The 21,246-nt window shown below is 44.0% G+C and overlaps 1 protein-coding gene across 2 annotated transcripts in view; it reads right to left on the bottom strand.

Annotated features, from left to right (window-relative positions):
• Positions 1–21,246, bottom strand: part of GTF3C6 (general transcription factor IIIC subunit 6) — a 183,101-nt gene that overhangs the window by 146,529 nt on the left and 15,326 nt on the right. For both annotated transcript variants that reach the window (XM_069629567.1, XM_069629568.1), the window contains exon 2: positions 7,160–7,246. In XM_069629567.1, the coding sequence (XP_069485668.1) occupies positions 7,160–7,246 (87 nt within the window). The remainder of the gene's footprint in view (positions 1–7,159; positions 7,247–21,246) is intronic.

The raw sequence follows: 21,246 nt of genomic DNA, 5'->3' as shown, positions 1-21,246 counted from the left end.
GGAGCCAGGGTAGTTTGCATAGACAGAGGTGATGATTCCCTTTGCATCGCATACCACCTGTACATTGATGGAATGCCAGTGCTTGCAGTTTCGGTAGATGTGCTCAGTGGCCCTAGGTGGACGTAGGGCCACATGGGTGCAATCTATGGCACCGAGCATTTTGGGGAAGTGTGCCACCCTGTAAAAATCCAGGACAACGGCCTGCCTTTCCGCGGGTGTTCTGGGACCTGGTCTAGGCAGCGTGACTGCGTGGCCTGTGAGACCCCCCCCCCCCACTATGGCAGTAGTCTGCTGAAATGACCCAGTGGCCAAAAAAGCAGGACATTGAGCGCCTTCTCCAAGGGGCTCAATGCTTGGGAGCAAAGAGTGGGGGATTTAAGGTCATCTTCCCACTCCCTGACCAGGTCTAGGATGATATGGGGTGGAAACCTATACCTGCCGTAGACCTGGTCGTCAGGCATCCCAAAAAGGATTGTCCGTGGTGCGAAAATGCGTGCCCTGGCTATTCTCCTCCTCCTGCGGTGTCCCACGATCAGTGCTGCGACAAATGGGGCATTCATCGTAGCTGTATATAAGTGTTTGTTGTTTGCGCGCACTTTTATACTGTGCGCGGGGACGCTTCCGCCTGCCTTCGTGTGGCGGACGCCTGTGTGCGTCTTTTGCCGTGCGCAGGTTTCCCGTATTTGAATCCATGAATATGGGTTGTTCGTGTGCGTGTGGGCGTTCCGTGTAGTTCCCTGCAGTACTTCCCCAGTTACGCCTTCTTTTTCACGCGTTATTCCCCATTCCGCGTGTTACGCCCACTGTTCCGCCCACTTTGGTTGTGCGCGCCGTGCTATGTGCGCTTTTGCTGTGCGCGTAGCGCACGCCGTTTGGTGGAGTGTGTGCCCACGTGCGCCATGCAAGGATTTGGCGCACGGACAGCGGGAAACACGCGCAGCATCTTCCTTGAATCACACGCGTGCGCTGGGTTTCTCACGCTTGCGCCACCTTGCGCTGGGATTTTAGGCGCACGTTTGTTCCATGAATCGACCCCCGAGTGTCACGCTGAAGGTGCAGAAAACAAAAAGCATGTTTCTCAGCCTGGGTGTGGCTTAAATAGTCTCTGGGTATCCCAGGTGTCTCTGGGCTGAACCACACCCAAAAGACTAGACTGCACATGCAGTTCTGGGAACCGAAATATGTGGGGGCATCCATCCTGTCCCCATCAATGCACTACAAGTCCAATCCCCAATGTTATCCTATGGGAGTGAGTGAGTCTGGTGCCAAAAGCGCCAAGTCTGACTCCAAGTGAGTCCTTGGAGGGATGGAGAGGCCCATGAGGGCCATGTAGGTGATTGTGGCCTGGCTCCAGCCTGAGATCTTGGAGGGCTGGCGACATGAGGGGCAGGAATCATGACAACCAGAACATACAAAAGGTGTTCGGGCTCCCCAAGGACAACCCCATGTTGTGCTGGTGCAGCCTTTGTACTGTTTGCTTCAGACCAATCCTTATTATGCCCGGTATATTCCCTAGAGCCCATGGGTGTATGTCCAACATTTACCCAATAAACTCACTAATTAAGATACGTTGTTTAAACACAAATTTAGTGTCACATGTTATTGGTCACATGTTATTGCTTGGCCTTACCATGCTTCTCATGTGGACCAATCTTCCCTCAATCCCAAAAGGTACCTAGAATTGTAGGAATAACAGACGTACTATTCCCTTCTAGCCGTATGACACAACAACCCAATGGCATAACCCAAGGGGTATACATTCAAGTTGCAAGCTACCAGCCAGCTTTCAAAAAGTTGCTCGCCACCTCAATTTTAAACTTGCCAAGAGTCAAATTTCACTAGCAAATGGCTAGTGGCGGGTGCTAATTTTGCACCCTAGGCTAACTCATTTAATTTAAGGCCCTCTTCAATGTTAATTTTTATGACGATTCAGGTACTCTTAGTCTCCTCATGCTTATTGGAAGTCCCCTGCTTTCCATTGTGATGCACCCCATTTGACACCTGTTGGTTATCTGCAATGGCCAACTTTTTAAGATCCATGAGCTTTCAGTCAGCCAGATGGTGATGCAACTAACTTGGAAAAGCACCAAAACGTTATCAAGCACAGTTAAACTGCCCCTACATTCAAAATGAATCCACTTTTATCAACCTTAATCTGTTCATGCAAATTATTTAGACCCACTTGTATCCATCCTTAGCAATTTATCAGTTCCAACAACACAGAAACACACCATGCCCGTCGGAGGTTTGGTCCAAGAGTGGTACTCCGCACTATTACTTCTACGTTTACTAGGAACCTTAACTTAACAGCCTCGCTTTCAAACTATTTCAGCTCAAGCGGTTGGGCAAGTTCTTTTTCCTTAAGAGCCAATCGTCAGCCTCTGTTCTTTTGCATCTACTTTCCTGTACTCAAGCTATCTAGCTTCTTCTACGTAAACCAGGCGACCTATCTTAAGGGCAAGATCCATTTGTCAAAGTTTAAAAACAACTTGGTCAATTACCAGAGAGGGAGAGGAAAATGGTAGTGAAACAGCAGAATCATAAGTTTTCTCTTCTCTGGTGGGCATTTAATCTTGAAAATGTTTAATAGCTGGCACCCAGTCAGCTTTGCTTAAGCCAGCAAACATTTCAAAGAAGGTTGGCCTTAAAGACAACAACGGTGGTATCTGTGTACAACTTCTAAATATCGAAATTGAGATTTGATGAGCAAGAGATGAAAGCAGCTCCTGGGTATTGGGCATCACCCGGCAGGGAGGAACTAACACGATAGAACCAGGAGCTAACACACAATGTACCCCAAATCAAACTTGCGCATGAGATGCAAACACTAAATATATATCCATGATATATTTTCCATCCTACTTCAAATGCCCCATAGATGTGTCTTCAGTCCCCTTCATTCATATTACCACATTTAAAGAGTTAATATCACATATGTATGTTTGTAGGGAGCTAGTTGGCCTGAGGAGTCAAAAGTGGCTCCTGGTAACTGATAGTTTGGAGCTGACCAGGCTCTCCTGCTAGAAGCAGGACCTAAGTAGCTCCCAGCAATTTCACACCATGACTCATTAGCTACTCTGCATTTAGACTAGACACATTTAGTGTGTAGTTCTTAGGAGTACATATCTCAGTTGCTGGAGTTCAAAAAACCTGTACCCAATCAGTGCTACCAGAGTTTGGGGAGATTTTTATTATGCCTTATTTCCATGTCTCAGATAGAGCAACCTACTTGGCTTGCAGGGCGTTTCCTCCTAGTGACCCGACCTCTTCAAGTAATATTGTGGCTGAGCAGTTAGTGCAACCCTTCAACAGCATGAGGCTGGTATAAAAAAAAAAATATATAAAATAAAAAAAAAGTACAGTAAACATCTAAATACACAATAAGGCAATGTCCAAAATATATATCTAAAATATATTCTGCACAATAAAGTTGTGTAAAAGCAATAATTACAAAACATCGACAGTCAAGAAAATTAGAATAACTTCAGAAAATAGAAAAACAAAAAACTGAAATCTTACAGGATTGTGTAAATGTTACTAAGGTCACAAGTCCATCTGGACTTTTAGGGAGGCTCATAAGCCTCTGAAGAAATAATTACACCTAAATCCCAATGTTGGGCTATAGATTCATAGGAATAAATCGGTCAATGTTAACCAATAGAGGAAAATAAAGCGCTAGACACGGAGATGCAGAGGCAGGAGGGATACAAAAACGATGCCCAGAGAAACGAGAGGTCCCAAACTAAGAGGTTCAGTCTCCAAGATCAACTCACCAGTCCCCAGGACGAGAGGTTTCGTTTCAGGGGCGATTTGTGACATCAATTGGTTCTGTTCTGGATAGACACGGTCAGCACAGGAGCTTTACAGCCATGAAACAACGGAATCAAAGCCCAAACGTACGTAGGTGCCCCCAACAGGAAATACATGCTAATGAGTTGTCTCGGAAGAGAATAGTTTCAGAGTCTCCAAAGGTAGGCATCCCTTTCACAGTTCATGCCCCAGTGCGCATGCTCAATGGGTCAGGCAAGGCCAGAGGAGTTTGCTTTACTCAGCCTTGCATGGCCCAAAGGGGATGCAGTCTGGGGTACTGCAGCTCTGAATGTACGCAGGGGTGCTCCTGTGCCCTCACACATAACTGACAGATGATGCTCCAGCTCCTGTGTGCATGTGCAGGAACCAGGAAGTGCTTGCTCCATTTTCAATTTGCGCGGGTGCCTGGAATGCCATTGCAGGATGAAGTCCTCCTGAAGGCGGCAGAGCGCATTCTGAACCAGGGCTGCAAGCAAGTACAAAAAAAAAAAAATATGTATGTGAATGTGTGCATGTCTGCGGGTCCAGAAATGTGTATGCTTGGGTGTGCATGTTAATCAGAGAGTGTATGTTACGGGTCGAAGAGTTATGAGGGCTGCCCCTTGCCCGGCACCATCAAAACCGTGATCGGGCATTTGATTTAGGGATGCAGGGAAAGATGGGGTGCATTTTTTAACTGGGCATAAAAAGTTAAAGCAAACATGATATGCCAGAGGCATAAAGCGTAGCCAGACTGGCTGCGACAATGCAGTCCAGTCTAGCCACGTAACAACACTTATAATGCAACACCAGAGGCAAAGTGTTTCACAGATACATTTTGGGCACCTAAAATCTGCGGTTGTGGAGTGTCCCTTTTCATCCACTGGTCAGTCGTCTCCCTGGATGCCACAGGATCAAATCACAGCAGTTGATATAGCACTGGTGCAGGGGGTGCCAATTTTTACTCCTAAACTGGAGGGTAGATGGGGGACAGTTACCTACAATCACGCAACACTGAAACATTTGGCAGAGAGACAACCTTTCTGTGCAAACTCAGAGGATATGTAAACCAGAGGAATTCCAAACATCGCCACCCCCAGCACACTCACAGAAGTCCTTTGTGAGCTCCGAGCCGGAGTTCACTTCAGTGAATGACATTACATGGTCAGTCTCCTTATCCACTAAATTAAAGAAGGACAACAAAAGTAATGTTGCCTGGCTACATTATTTCTAAACAACTATAAACTCCATTTTGGGTGCCTGTTGAAGAAAAAGGCTTCAACTGGAGCAGCCACTAAAGTACACCACCACCAACCACAATAAGGAAAAACTGTCATGGACAGATCACAGACCCAGTGAGACAATGGGGCATATTGGCAGAGGCCCCCACCTCACTGGGATAAAAGGGTCCGAGCATCACATAAAACATGCAGAAAAGGTAGGGGACACAAAGAGGGGATGAAGAGGACATTAAACCCTCTGTTTACTGTTACACAATTTAAAAATATCACTAATTTGTAAAATCGCAGTGTCTAGCCAGCCTACATAAATACAAGTATACTTCCATTATTCTCAAAGATTACAAATCAAAAGTATATTGCCAGTTAGCAAATACACAATTCTGGAAGATCCCCCTACCCTTTACCCCCCCTCCCGTAATGCCCCAATTTGAAACATTTAGCACACTGGTTTAATCCCAGTATATTACTATTTTGTAGAAAAAAGGTGTGTATTGCAAGGTTGGCCATCCAGTTTGCACAAAAACAATATATGCAGTGTACTGCTACCCAGTGTGGTATACTGTATGGTGATAAAATACACAAATCCCAGGATTTATACACTTTGCAATATACCCCCAAACGATCAAACCTGAGGTCTGCTGTATTGTCAGTCACAGCACGGCAGTATATTCTTTCTTAGTTTGCCACCTTGGAATATTCTTGTTTAGTGAAACTGTTGTATATTCCCAATTTTAAAATCCGAGTTTACTCCCAGGCGGAAGAATACCACTTTCCACAATCCTAGTGCATTCCCACTTCTCTGCTAGAAGTGTTATCCAATTTTCAGAACGTCAGCATTTTCCTTTTTAGAACAGTATATCTCCAATGTATCATTACACTATTCCATCATACGCCCACTCTACCATACACAATTCCAGTTTGCAAATTGCCAGTGTATTTATTTCCAATCTGTATGATCCCAGTATACTACCATCGTAATCTTACATTCACAGTTTGAAAATACCAGAGTAATAAGAATCTCAACTGTGTATTTATGGTTAGCACACATACTCATTTCCAACCAATAATCCCACTGGTTTCAAAGTTTGCATAATTGCACTATATTTCCAGGATGACAATAACAGCATACTCACAGTGTTAAAGAGTATAGTGCATTGAAGGAATGTCACATCAGCCTCAAACATCATGTGCTACTGCTGGAGAAACCATGCTTCAGAAGCTTTACCTAAAAAGACAACACATACACCCATGCCCGACAGAACTTAATCACCGGCAGTCTAATGACGCTCAGGGCTCAAACTGAAACAAGTGTCTCTAGCTCCATTGGACAAATACAGTGACATAAGCAAGGCTCAAAATTTGCACTCGCCACAAGCCAATGGCTAGTGATAATTGATTCTTGCCGATTGCACAGAATGGAGTTCGCAAAGTGACTTTTTATGGCTGGCTAGTAAATTGCAATATGAAAATTTACACCCTGGCATTATCATTCAGTAGCTATGCAGTTGGCACGAAAGAAAATAAACGCATATCTGCTGGTGTTTGAATTTCTTCCCGAAAACACAGTATGGCAAAGCCTCAGCATGAACATCTTAAACCTTTATTATGAATTATTTCTGTTTCTTTAGAGTGATATCGCCTCCATATATGGACTCTGAGGCAGAAGGCATGGTGGTGGAGGGAGGGCAATACATGGAGAAGAGGGATGGGAGAGAAAGCTGGCATGGGACGATACAGGATGAATGTTAACAAGCGTTTTTTCTTTTTAGAAGGAGGAGGGACAGTGTTTGCGGTTGTGTTGTACCAACTTCTACTTTGTGCCGAGCAAAGTAGATAATCAGTATCCTTGCTCTGTGCTTGGGAATTGCAAATGGATACATGTTCTTTGCCTACGGACACACGGAATATGGATCTTATGAATGTGTTGGATCAGTTTGGGTTCTTGTTTTTAACATTCATTCACAGACAACAACCTAGAGAACAACGATACAATCATTACTTCCTTACAAGAGAAAGCATGCCTTCTTGTGCAGAGGTTTTGCATCAAAATGTTTCAAGGCTTTCATACAGGTTTCCAACACAGCATTTAATATCAAATTGCAACAATTTCTTTATTTGAACATACTTACCAAAATCTTGCATCGGTTTTCGCATCGATCTAAGAAATCCGTATCAAGAATTCCTGATAACTCAACCATAACCAGCTGCTCCTGAAACTAAAATTTAAAAAAGCATGTTTGAAAAAGGGAACGAAGTGCAATAAATCGAAATCTGTCCTTTCACGTCAACATACATATTACTAATGAGATCAATTTGACTTCATGGGTTCCCTCCTGCAGAGACACTGGCATGCCCAACCATCTACCTTCGCATATATGAGGGCCTCTGCCCTTTCCCAGCCAAGCATGTCAAAAAATAAAAATAAAAACAGTGTGAACACACAGGCCTCACAAATTCTTTAAAATACTACAAGGCCTGTAGGTCGAGTAATAGTCTACCTACTTGAACTAAGAGAAATGCACTATAAACATGGTAGTGGGGAGCAAATACTTTACCAGCGCTTTCTGTAAAATGGTGCATTTCACCATAAACTTACTTCATGTTTGAAGCACTACTGCACCCCAGAAGGCCACCATGCACAGTGAAACATGTTTCACACTCATTGTAAACAAGGCTTGTTTGCAGTAAATGTCAACTAAAGGTTCCAAAACATCCCAGAATTTCGTTGTACTCGCCACACGGTTGAGTTCTATGCAAACGGCACTCGACCTTCATAAAAACTCGACTAGAAGAGCAGTCCAATAGACTTTGTGAGGACCAACATGGATACCAACCTTTGCCCTGAACGTTGAAGAAACAAGGTAATCAAAACTTGCTTCGGTCATTTCCCCACCCTCCTGCATATGTTCAAGCAGTGACTTTCCTAATCCGGTCAAGCCTACACTACACAAAGCTCCTTGATTTAGGAATTAACAGGTAATGTACTAGGTGATTCTAGCAGGCTCAGAAAGCAGCTACCAGATTCCTAGTACACCTTTCAATAGTGACAACCTCACTTTGGCTTTACAATCACTAGATTGGCTCCCAGGCAAGTGGGCCTATGCAACACGTACAGAGAATATTACAACGTGAGCCTACAATTCTTCCAAAAGAAACGGATAAAATACCACCAACCTCCCACCAAACCCTCAGATCACAAGTATCCCTAGTCAAGAAACAAAGATTCTGGTAAAAAACAAACTAGTGGCAAAGTGGTGTCTGTTCTATCCACAGTGTGCAACCATATGCAGCTGCCTATACCAGCTATATAAGACCTTAAAGTACTTAAGAGTGGACATGTTTTTGCTGCTAAATAAATGGCCACCTCAAGAAAGACAGCCTTATGCAGCAACAAAAACACATTTCTGATGAACAATAGTCAGAAGACAAAATGCAGACAAAAAGCTACTATAAACCTCCTTTTCACGCTGATGATTTGCATACAGACTCCCTAATAAACCAATTTCCATACTTCTTATAGAGTTCCTTTTAAGTCGCCTTGAAAATTGCCTCGATATCGGCACACAGAATGAACTTACATAAATCATCATAGTAGTTAAGAGTGAGTGACATTCTCTATGCTGGCACACATCACTATGTTCACTTCCAAAGATTTTTCAATAAGACAACTTCTTTATTTTTATTCACAATACACCTCAAAACATGACTTCAGCATATGAGTGAACGGTCCTTATTACACGCTGCGATATAACGTTTTATGCAGAAGCTTTCTCAAGAATGGTGGCCGTGTGCCTGAAAACAAGAACAACTTTACTTTCACTACAGATTTCATATACACTTCACTACATAACACCACTATCTGTACAACTTTCAGGACACTCATCAAGGAAAACCTGACTGCTACTCTAGGATAACCTATGGTTGACCTACTCCCTGCTGCAGTACTCGAGAACCTTTCAACTGAAGCAATCCTCCCTTACCCGGTAATCATCAACAGCTACCCAACTCAAGGTCTCGGGCCAATTCTGCCGCTTCTCAAAAAACCAACAGAGGATCCCGATGACTTTGCAACTCCCTACTCATCACCCACCTTCCCATTCCTAGTGGAGATCCGTAAGACAGCAGTAGCCACACAACTAACACATCGACGCAATAACTCCTTCAAGTCCTACCAATCTGGCTTCAAAGCCAGATGCAGCATGGACATGGCTGCCATCAAGGTGATGGCCAATGCCCTGAACACCCTTGACAAAGGCCATCCTTGCCTCCTGGTTCTACTTGACCGATCAGCCACGTTCAACATAGTAGAAAACCAGACACTCACAGCTGCATGGCTATCAGCAAGGTCATCCCGAGCAGGTCCAAATCCTACCTTGCTAACTGCCCACAATTCACCCAAATGGATTCCTATAGATCACCAACTTTACCCATAACCTGTGGAGTCCAGCAAAGCTCCATTCTCTTCTCCTTGACCTTCAATCTTTACATGGAATCACTCGGATCCCTCCTGGCTCCACACACCATCAACATCCACTCATATGCAGAGGACACTCAGCTATACCTCAAGATATCCTCCATCGATCACAACTACGGGTTCAAGGCCTGCCTCACTTTCATCCAGTCCTTGATGTCCAGTGCTTACCTGAATATCAACACCTCTAAGACTGAATGCCTACGGCTGACGAACATCATCAAACACCCTGCCATCTAGACCTAGCTTTCTGCTATACATTTCGAGGGGCTTCGAACTCCAGCTGCTCACCTACACCAAGTCCATTTGGTTCTACATCAACAAACAACTGTCCTTCAAGGATCACAGAGAAAGGAAGACAAAAACGTTTTGCATCCAGCAAACCACTTTAGATCTGCTGCACCAAGCCTTGGTCTTCTCACGGGTCGATGGTGGCAATGCCCTCCTAGAATGCCTCCTGGATACCATTGTGGCATCCCTCAAATGTGTCCTAAATACTGCAGCTCAACTCAAAAGGACTCTGCAAATTCAACCACATCACCCTGCTTCCTCGAACTGCACTGGCTCCCGTTACAAGCATGCCTCAACTTCAAATTCAGCTACACCATCTACAAGGCCATTGTCCTAAAGTCCCCAAGTTACTGTGGTGAGAAGTCCAGCATCTCCGGAAGCATACAATCTACCAGAAGCAAGGTCTTGTGCAGACTTAAACTCTGCCATTGCAGGAAGCAAAGAACTATAAAACTGGCCTAGGTCTATTCTCCACAGATTCTGGAATGCGTTCCACTCCAACTGCAGACTCACCTCCTCGCTTCTACATTTCAGAAAGGAGCTTAAGACACTCCTTCAAGGAATGGCTTCTCCTTAGCACTTAGGTCCACTCTGCCTCCACTCCCCACCTAGCCAAACTGAGTGAGTGATCTGTGCACTCCACCCATCCCCTGGATTGCTGGTAGATCCCTTGCTACCAAAATGCCTGCCCTTCACCTCTTCAGCTAGCTCCATGCTCTCTTTATTGATACCTTCTGAACAGACCCATTTCCCCCACCGTGTACTTTGCCCTATGACTTGTAAAGTGCTCTGTTCCCGATCTAGGTCCAGGCTTAATTAATAACCTAAACAGGGCACAACATTTGCACTTTCTACTAGCCAGTGGCTAGTGATAACCGACTCTTGGCGAGTAAGAAATAGTGTGCATTGTATATGTGTACAATTGAGGAGTTGAGCGACTTTATTGGTGGCTAAAAGCTTGCAACTTGACATTTTAACCCTCCCCCAATAAGAATAACAATGTATTAGTGGTCCCCTAACCCAACACGTTTGAATTGCCTCTTTATGCCAGCTTGGATATGTGCCCTCATGAAATGTACGAAGTCCATTTTCAGTGTCCATTGGGTCATCAGAGAGGTCACGTATCAAGAGGTCTGCAGCACCTTGTAACAGTGCTCCTATAAAGAGTGTCGTCATCATATTAAATCGCGTATCTGTGCTTTACACCCAACCAACTTGCGACATGACAAATTGTGCTTCCTTCCACCTTCTCATTCATAGATAACACATTATCATTCAGACCTTCACAAACCAATCATTGCGAGTTTATAAAGCCAATAATCCCCCTTTCATTATTTTTTCTCCGTCACTACCTCTTGAAAGTTACAGAACATCCAGAATTAATGTTATGGTGGATTGTGTCCCTTCTCCGCAAAATTAGTCATCAACTGTGATTTACTTTGTCTCATTTGTACGCTTTTAGAGTTCAAGTAACAATGCTTGTGTTATCGCCAATGTAATTTAACCCACAAAGCCATTTAATTAAGTACACCATGTACTCGCTAGGGCTCCTGTGGTTTAAATCTAATAACTTCTACAGCAATGGGATATTTCATATTCATAACTATGATTGCATTACCAACCTAAAAGACTTAGGAAGGTCCCCTTTTTTGATGATAAGAATCTGTGAATATCCATCGTCAACGTACCAGTTTCAACTATGAAATCCTCTCTTGTATGTAAACAGCGGTTTCTCCTTTAAAAAAGTCTTCATTTAATTATCCATCTTAAGACGGGACAGTGGCTTTCTATGATGTTCTTACATTCCCAACTGTCTTGTTAAAGTTTATGCACTGTAGCAAACAGGCCTAGGAGCCTAACAAGGGGACATATTTAAACAGTGTGCTTTATTAAAGTAACCTCTAAGCCCTACTTCTATAATGAAGTACCTACTCTAGAAAACAACAAACAGGTGCTCGTCAGGACATCTCACAAATTAATTCTGTCCTTTATCAAAGCCTATAATGACTGAACAGCTGCCCTAACACTATGTAAAGAAAGAGAATCTAGGATTTAACTTCGCATAGGGTTACTCCCCCCTTGGACAACCTAGAGGTAAGTGTTCTGCTTGATTTATGCTTGGTTCAAAATGGCGCGGGCGCGCAATGCATTCTGGGAGTGCTCAGAGCCATGTTGGATATTTACTTCACTCCACAGTGAAAGGCTGCACACATTTTGCTGAAGTGTTAGATTCACAGTGCTGAGACAAACGTGCTTTTTCAAACTTGATATGCAGTCAAGGCCATTTCTGCTGGGAAAAGCTCATGTTGTTATGACTTGCTACTGTTCTTCGTGGAGCATGTTTTTGGAGCAGGGAGGCCCTGCGTTCCTTGGGGGGAGCTCTCGATTGACCCAGCTGGCAACCGACGGCTGTTCCTCAACTGCGCAGGTGCAATTCCAGAAGGTTCGAGAAATAACTCCCCTTTTGTGGAGTTCCTATATATGCGGAAACCCGGAGGGGTCAGGTGAGACTTCAGCCAGAGAAGGATGCTCCGTCTGGCCTTCCTGTGAGCTGTGGCACTCTCGGCCTGGCTGCCCCCGGAGTCTTCCAGCCGCTGCTGGGCGAGATGAGGACAAGAATTACGCTCACAGTGATGTATTTCTTTTTACTTCTTTAGTTCTTCTGTGATCTATGTCCATATTAGTTTTATGAGTTATTTCTATACACTTGTAATCTTTGAATAAATAGCCGTAAAGAGCTGATTATCTTCTACAGAGTGCGTGGCTGTGAGTTATTGTGTCTGTCTGTTTATGGGTTGAAGTATTTGCTCTAGAATTGCATTGGTGATTTATGGTTGCAGGGGAGAGCAATACATTATGGCGCTGTGAGCAGGGTTATTTGTGATGAAGTGTTCCAAATATTCAAGAATCTGTTTGAATGTAAATAGGCTTTGGTTATCTTGCAAACGAAAGTAAGTTGGCAGTGAGTGTTGAACTGTGTTAAGCTGTTTTTTTTCCTTGCTGGTGTGTGCGTGCTTGTGGGAGTGATTGCAGTGAGAAAAAAAAAATATAACGATATAAAGAGGTTTTGTACCATTTTGCAGTAATGAATAGTTTGTTCAGGAAAAAGAGTGTTCCCGCTGGCGGTGAATGTTCTGATGTTATCATTCCAGGCAGGACTAAGAGTCCATATGATAAGTTGGTTCAGGCATGGGCCTGTGGTGCAGGGCTAAGTGAGAATTGGGATCAAGGATTGGGGGATGCCGATCCGGCTGATGTAATTGCATGCTTTCAACAAGTTTCAGTAGAACGTGGTAAAGAATGTGTGGCATTAGGCAGGCCAGGTTGGGTTCTTTTGCATGTTTATAGGAAAATACATCAGAGGCAAATAGATAGATATGAAAAATGAGGTTTTGCGATTAGAAACAGAGCTGGCTGCAGAACGGCAGACTGCCTTAATGCAGCAGATTCAAATGAAACTGTTTAAAGATAAGGCCGACACATATCAGGCGGTGGCTGAGAGGGCAGCAGTCAGAGTAGCTCGTTATAAGTATAGGAAAAGACGGCGAGGGGTCAACAAAAGAAAGGTGGCAACAGTAATCGCTACTGCTGGCGCAGACTGGGATCCAGACAAGTGGGATGGTGATATTTTTGATTCGACCAGTCTAGAAAGTACTTCTGCAGAAGAGTCTGACCCCAAACCAGAGGTGAAACAGAAAACAGTGGCAGTGAAGCCTGTTAGAAGGCGGCGAGCCGGACCACACCCGCAGAATCCTGGTGGTGGTATGGTGGATTTAACCACTTTGGAAGATTACACACAACAGGAGGTTGGGGAAATTATTACCCGTTTTAGGCAAAAATCAGGGGAAGCTTTATTGACATGGATGGTGAGATTGCTTGATGGGGTGCTGCAGGGTTGTTGGTAGATTCTACTGATTCACCACGTTTTTTACCCCTGTCAATTGACACCAATGTACAGGAGGTCTTAAGAGCAGGACCGCCCCCTGATGCAAATGGTCAAGATACGCAGGTGTCTTTGTTGCACCCGATAGCCCAAGCATGTAACCGTAAATACCCCATTACCACAGACTGGCCAAGTGAAGAAACAAAGTGGTATACATTGAGAGAAGCAATTCAAAAAGTCAGAGAGCATGCTATGAAAGAGGCGATTCACATAGATGCTCCTGATCACATGGGAGCCGTGCCGCTCTCAGTTTCAACTCGCAACATGGTGATTAGAACTGCGCCACCCGCATACAAAAGTATCATTATGACTTTGCTCGTAGGCATGACGGGCAAGGCTACTGATGAGGTAGCAGATGCCATTAGGCAACTTGCAGATTTGGGAGAGTGGGACAAGAGTGATAACAAGCCATGGGAGAGAGAGAGGGGCACAGTGAGAGAAGAACTGAAGGCAGGCGTCAAGATAGAGACTCCCGCGTGTGCCGAAAAGACATGTTTTTGGCTTTGTTAAAAGATGGTGTGCCACATGAAGAAATTGATGGCATTGAAACCAGAGTAATGTATGAATTATACAAAAGACGAGGGCTTGCAGCAAAAGAACGCTATAAACAGGTTAAGAAACAAGTAGTCACCAAGCCACAAGGGGATGCCTCACCTTCTGCTCCCCCTGCGGAAGAACAAGATGAAGGGTCTATGGAGACACCTTCCCCGTATCAGCCAACATACGCCGATTTGAGAAAGGTGGCGAGTGCAATGCTAAAGGCAGAGTCAAGTCACACTCATTCGAAGTTTGACTAGGGCTATGGCCAAGCTCCGCAGCGTCTGCCCGCATAAAAGTGGATAGGCGGCCTCATGTTGATGTTAAGATTTTTTGGGGGCCAGGAAGTACACAAGGGGTGCGAGCATTGATGGACACCGGGGCGGAGGCCTCTTTGATTCATGGTAATCCAACACGATTTAAAGGCAAACAGTTTACGATCACAGGTTTATGGGGAAAGGAGACCCCCGCAGTGCAAACGCGAGTGGAGATGAAAGAGACAGAAATACCAAGTGTTGATTGTCCCGATACCGGAGTATATAATTGGCTTTGACATTTTGGAAGGGTTAACCTTGGGACTTGACGGTAAAACGTATCAGTTTGGGGTGAGTGCATTGATTTGTACCCCCATTACTGTAGGCAAATTGAAGATGCCCCCAGTGCAAGTGCCAATAGCAACCAAGCAGGTAGCAATGAAACAATACCGCATTCCTGGGGGGGCACAAGGAAATTTCCGACACCATCAAAGAGTACGTGGAGACGGGTGTATTACGCCCTATTCCCACATCATGGAACAATCCGCTCTGGCCCATTAAAAAGGGGGATGGGTCGTGGAGGATGACGGTGGATTACAGGGAGTTGTAGTGCCCGCAGTCCCAGATGCCATTACTTTGATTGAAAATGTCCAAAAGGTTTGAGGGGACTTGGTATGCAGTGATGGATTTAGCTAATGCATTTTTCTCCGTGGCAATCGCTGTTGAGTGTTAAGAGCAGTTTGAATTTGCATGGGGTGAACGTCAGTACACTTTCACGAGACTACCCATGGGGTACATGCACAGTCCGACTATCTGTCACCGGCTGGTGGCAGAACACTTAGACAAGATACCGTGTAAACCTGACATACACATTTCTCATTACATTGATGACATTTTGATTCAGGGCAAGGATGAGCACAGCGTGCAAAGTCAGCTAGATGCCCTTATGGAAGGATTGAAAAAGGAAGGGTGGGAGATTAATCTGAGTAAAATTCAAGGTCCAGCTGAAACAGTGATATTTCCAGGTATTTAGTGGCATCATGGGCATCGAGAAATGGTGCCAAAAGCTTGACAGAAAAATACTTGAATTCACCACTCCAACGAACAAAAAGCAAGCTCAGCAGTTTATAGGACTGTTTGGGTTTTGGAGACAGCACATTCCGCATTTAGGGCAGATATTGCCCCCCCAGTGGGGGGGGGGGGAAGAGCAGCAGAGAGCCTTTGAGATGGCGAAAGACACTGTGCAGGAGGTGCTTGATTTATGGCCCTTGAAGGAAGGTGAAGTGGAGTTAAATGTGTCTGTGCAAGACAATTATGCTAACTGGAGTGTGTGGCAGAAACAAGACAGGAAATGTGTGCCATTAGGGTTTTGGAGTCGTAAGTTGCCCGATGCTGGTAACTCATATGCTCTGTTTGAGAAACAATTGCTGGCATGTTATTGGGCTCTTGTTGATACTGAGCAAATGACGGTGGGCCATGATGTATTGATGAGGCCACAAATACCAATCATGCAGTGGGTACTGAGCTCTCCTAAAACACAGAACAGGACATGCTCAAGAAGCCAGCATAATTAAATGGAAATGGTACATTCAAGACAGAGCCAAATCAGGACACGGAGTGGCAAAATTACATGAGCAAGTAGCCAACATACCGCCCTCAGATTACATACCACCGGAAGTGCCTGAAAAACGTGAGTCTCCAGTGAAATGGGGAGTACCTTACAACGATTTGACCGTGGAACAAACAGAGCATGCTTGGTTCACGGATGGTTCAGCTCGATACGTGGGAACTGAGCGGTACTGGAAAGCAGTGTCGTACAATCCCAAAACCAAAAAGATATTGACAACGACAGGGAAAGGAAAGAGCAGTCAGTTCGCAGAACTTTATGCAGTTTACCAAGCATTGAAACAAGAGACCCCTGGTCAATGTTATGTGTACACAGATTCATGGTCAGTGGCGAATGGATTGGCAGTGTGGTTGCCAACTTGGCAAAAGAATGGATGGAAGATTCATTCAAAAGAGTTGTGGGGAAAAGAACTATGGTAAGATATTGCAGAAATGTTGTTACAAAGTGAAATCACTGTATATCATGTGGACGCGCATTGTGCCACAGATTCATTAGATCGTTGGTTTAATTCTGTTGCAGATGAACACACCAAGATTGCCTCAGTGGATGCAGAGGCTCGGGAGGACGATATGGAGGGTTTGGCCAAATGGGGCCATCAGAAATGTGGGCACCTTGGAGAAAAGGCTACTATCAGGTGGGCAGAAGCTCGAGGCATCAGTCTTCCCTTAGAAGTAGTGAAAACCATTATTTTGTAGTGTCCGTGTGCCAATACCAATTGCATAGACCTATACCTCAAGTTGTTCGAGGCACATTGAGAAGAGGAAAATTAGCAGGTCAAATTTGGCAGATTGATTATAATCGGTCCTATGCCAATCAGCAGAGGTTGTCAGTATGCATGCACTATTGTAGATACATACTCGAGATATTTGATGGTTTTGCCGCGCAAACGTGCAACCCAATTGAATACCATCAGGTTGTTAGATCAGATCATATTACATTATGGAGTGCCTTTGCAGATTCAAAGTGACAATGGGTCACATTTCAAAGGCAAATTAGTGCAGGAATTTTGTCAGGAAAAGAGCATTGAGTGGGTCTATCATATTCCCTTCCACTCAGCTGTAGCAGGGCTAATTGAACGAATCAATGGGTTACTGAAAGAACAGTTGCGCAAATCTTGAGACGGCAGTTTGGCAGGCTGGCGTGATTGTGTGTTTGATGCGGTGCAGGTGCTGAACAATAGGCCTGTGTATGAACATGAAACTCCTTTGATGCGATTAATGACTCCTACTTTGCAGGTTCAACCAAATTCAGTCAGAGAAACATCGTTATACTGGGAAATTAAACCAGGTTCTTTAGCTCCCTATCGAGCAACTACAGAGTCAGCAGGGGTGGACTTGCATTCTAATGACGAAATCAGATTAGATCCAAGAGGAATAGTTGTCATTGAAACAGGGATTGGAGTACAGATTCCCCCAGAGCATATGGGATGGATTTCCCCTAGATCTGGCCTAGCATTGAAGGGAGTTCAAGTGTTGGGAGGGGTAATTGATGCGGATTACCAAGGCAAGATTAAAGTCATCCTAATGAATAGTGGGGATCAATTGTTATCAATCAACAAGGGTGATCGAGTGGCCCAATTGATAGTCATTCCCATTAAGTTGTCCATGATTAAGAAAGGGGAGCCTCCTACAGTGTTAACTACCAGCATGGTACCGGGTGCAAAGGTGTGGTGCAACAGCCAAGTGGTCCACCAGTGCCAGCAGATGTCATTGCATCAGGCAAAGATCAAGTGGTTTTAGTAATGGAGCCTGGTAGAAGGAAATGGCAATATGTACCTGCAGACAAATGTTACCTAGGAGAGTGATGTGCAACACTGTGATCTCTTTTCTGGGTTTGCTTTGTAGATCCTGGGTCTGGTTGGTGTGGCTGTGGCACTAAACGGACTCCATTTGTAAGGGTTAGACGGTCTTCTGTCACCAGCAAAAAATGTCACATCTGTGCCAGTGATCAAGAGGATACTGATAGTGATGAATAATGTTGTCCCCAAGCAACTCTATGTCAGTGCCGACAAGCCCGCCAGACCGAAGACATGGATCCGTGAATTGCGACAAACACATCAAGAGCAAGTGAAAACAACCTTGATGCCAGTTGTGCAGGAGCCCTTTGTAGGACGGAGGAAACACTCTACTATGATAACTCAAGAAGAAAATATGTGGATCTATTTAACACAGCAAGTACTGAATATATCACACTTTTGTTTAACTGTGTCAGGACTGGCTAGTTTAATAACAGGAAGAGTAACAAGATTAACATTGTGCCTTTAGAGCTGGCTGGGTTAGTTGTGCTTTCAGAACTGGCTGGGTTAGTAACAGGAAGAGTTTGTTCATAGAATTAACATTGTGCTTGCCCAAGTCAAGATGGAGCGAAAGAAACTTAATCTGATTGGTTAAAGAAACAATGATATGTTTGGTTGCCTGATTGGTGGAGAGGACAATGGGTTTGATTCTTGGGAGATGAGCAAGATTCTAAACTGCCTTTCATCCAGAGAAATTCAGTGGCTGGTTGTATATTAGTTAAGCTCCTTAAGTAAGGCCTTTCCAGAGCTCAGAAAATCTACCAAAGAAGTAAGAATATCGTTTGCTGATCCAATTTGAACAAGAAGTCATCAGGTGGGATCGTTCTTTTAAAGATTTTGAGATTGTCACAGTGAACTTTCATTTTCTTTTATAAGAAAACTTAAAGAGTCAACAAGTTTCAAGTTCATTTGAGAAAAGAGACATTTACAGTTAAAGTTATTATAAGGAAAACAAGCTTGAAGATTGTGCGTAGGATTTAAAAGTTGATTAACTGCGTGTAATGTTCTTCAAGACTGTTTAATGTGTGAGCGAGCTCGCAAGTTGTCGTTTGCGTGTTCTTTTTAAAGCGCGTGTACATTTTTTACGTGAAAGACGTTTCCTGAGAAAGTGCGTGTGGTTTGCGATAGAGCGCGTGCCAAAAAGAATTGCGCGTGTGAATTTTAGCGCGTGTACATTTTTCACGTGAAAGACGTTTCCTGAGAAAGCGCGTGTGGTTTTGCGATAGAGCGCGTGCCCAAAAGAATTGCGCAAGTTAACTTTAGCGCGTGTACATTTTTTTTACGCAAAATACGTCTCAAGAGAAAGCGCGTGTTGGGTTGCGATAGAGCGCGTGCCCAAAAGAATTGCGCAAGTTAACTTTAGCGCGTGTACATTTTTTTTACGCAAAATACGTCTCAAGAGAAAGCGCGTGTTGGGTTGCGATAGAGCGCGAGTCCATTTTTATCAGCACGTGTTATTTTTATCGCGTTTACGTATTTTTTTCACGCGCGCGGGTTTTGTAAAATAATCTCGTGTGTATTTTACACGCGAAGACAATTCTTCACGTCTTCTGATTTCACGTGTTTATCGCACACGCTTGTTAAGGAAGAAACTATACGTTCTTTGTGTAAATGTGTAAATAAGGAAAACAATTCACACGCAGAAAGAAAGCAGTATTCCAGGAAGTTAAAGAATATAATTTAAAGTAATCTATGCAAATAGAACTCAATGTTTTCAGAGAAAGACTGCAATTTATGTAAGCATTGAAAACTACATAAGGTCAAAAGAACTTTGAAGTAAGAAGAATATCTAATTCTGAAAAGATGTTGCAAAGGCCATCACTTTAGGATTCTAAAGAGACTAGTTTGGCTTGAACTATTTGCACAACACAAGATATATTTACAAGATATTCCACAAAGATTACTAACCTCTAAGTCTTTTACTGAGGTTTAAGAGGTAAAGAGTTCAGAGTTTATTTAGCATAAGCTTAGAAAAGAAGTTTTCTTATTATATAAGTAACCAGGTGTATTTGTTTACCACAGATACCAGAGCCTACCAGACGGTTAAAGGGCAGCAGTGTCTCCGTTGTTATTTTCTCCAAATTCCCCTTTCCCTTTCTTGGGGTTTTCAGCTCAGCTTATATTTAAGGGTTGAGAGGTGAACTCCTGGTGAGGGTCTGTGGGGCCAGCATCAGCTCCTGTGGAATTCAGTCAAGCCGGACCCTGACAAACTGATGTGCACAATGCTGAAGCTTTATTGACTACATGTTTAGTAGCGGTGCCCACGCCTGTTCCCGTTTTAAAGCATATTTTTCGGCGTCACACATAATGATTCTTTAGTTCAAGACTCAGACATTAGACAATCTTTTTCAGTCTACGAGTACTGCAGGTTCTGCCAAGAAACCGACAAGAAGTGGAGAAATTTGACACGTGTGATTACGTACAATGTAACCCAAGGTGATGTGTGTTATATTATGACGTGCAAAGCACAAGAAATTGGTAAATGCAGACGAATAGAGTTGACCGATCAATACAATCATACCACATTCGAGAGGAAACTGCGTAAATAACACTATGTCTTGCAATCATACAGTGATAACTGCTAGTCATTTGAATCATGTGAAACTTCCAACAGGATGGCTCTTTTCATGTGGTAACATTACATATACTTATATTCCAGCTGCTTGATTTATGCTTGGTTCAAAATGGCGCGGGCGCGCAATGCATTCTGGGAGCGCTCAGAGCCATGTTGGATATTAACTTCACTCCGCAGTGAAAGGCTGCACACCTTTTGCTGAAGTGTTAGATTCACAATGCTGAGACAAACATGCTTTTTCCAACTTGGTATGCAGCCAAGGCCATTTCTGCTGGTAAAAGCTCATGTTGTTATGACTTGCTACTGTTCTCCGTGGAGCATGTTTTTAGAGCAGGGAGGCCCTGCGTTCCTTGGGGGTGGGGGGGAGGGGAGCTCTCGATTGACCCAGCTGGCAACCGACGGCTGTTCCTCAACAGGTGCAATTCCAGAAGGTTTGAGAATTAACTCCCCTTTTGTGGAGTTCCTATATATGCGGAAACCCGGAGGGGTCAGGTGAGACTTCAGCCAGAGAAGGACACTCCGTCTGGCCTTCCTGTGAGCTGTGGCACTCTCGGCCTGGCTGCCCCCGGAGTCTTCCAGCCGCTTCTGGACGAGATGAGGACAAGAATTACGCTCACAGTGATGTATTTCTTTTGACTTCTTTACTTCTTCTGTGATCTATGTCCATATTAGTTTTATGAGTTATTTCTATGTACTTGTAACCTTTGAACAAATAGCCGTAAA

The sequence above is a fragment of the Ambystoma mexicanum genome, chromosome 12 (assembly GCF_040938575.1).
Source record: "Ambystoma mexicanum isolate Mex_15411 chromosome 12, UKY_AmexF1_1, whole genome shotgun sequence".
Classification (NCBI taxonomy): Eukaryota; Metazoa; Chordata; class Amphibia; order Caudata; family Ambystomatidae; genus Ambystoma; species Ambystoma mexicanum.
Note: the sequence above shows the minus strand (reverse complement) of the source record. Positions and strands in the feature narration are given on the sequence as shown.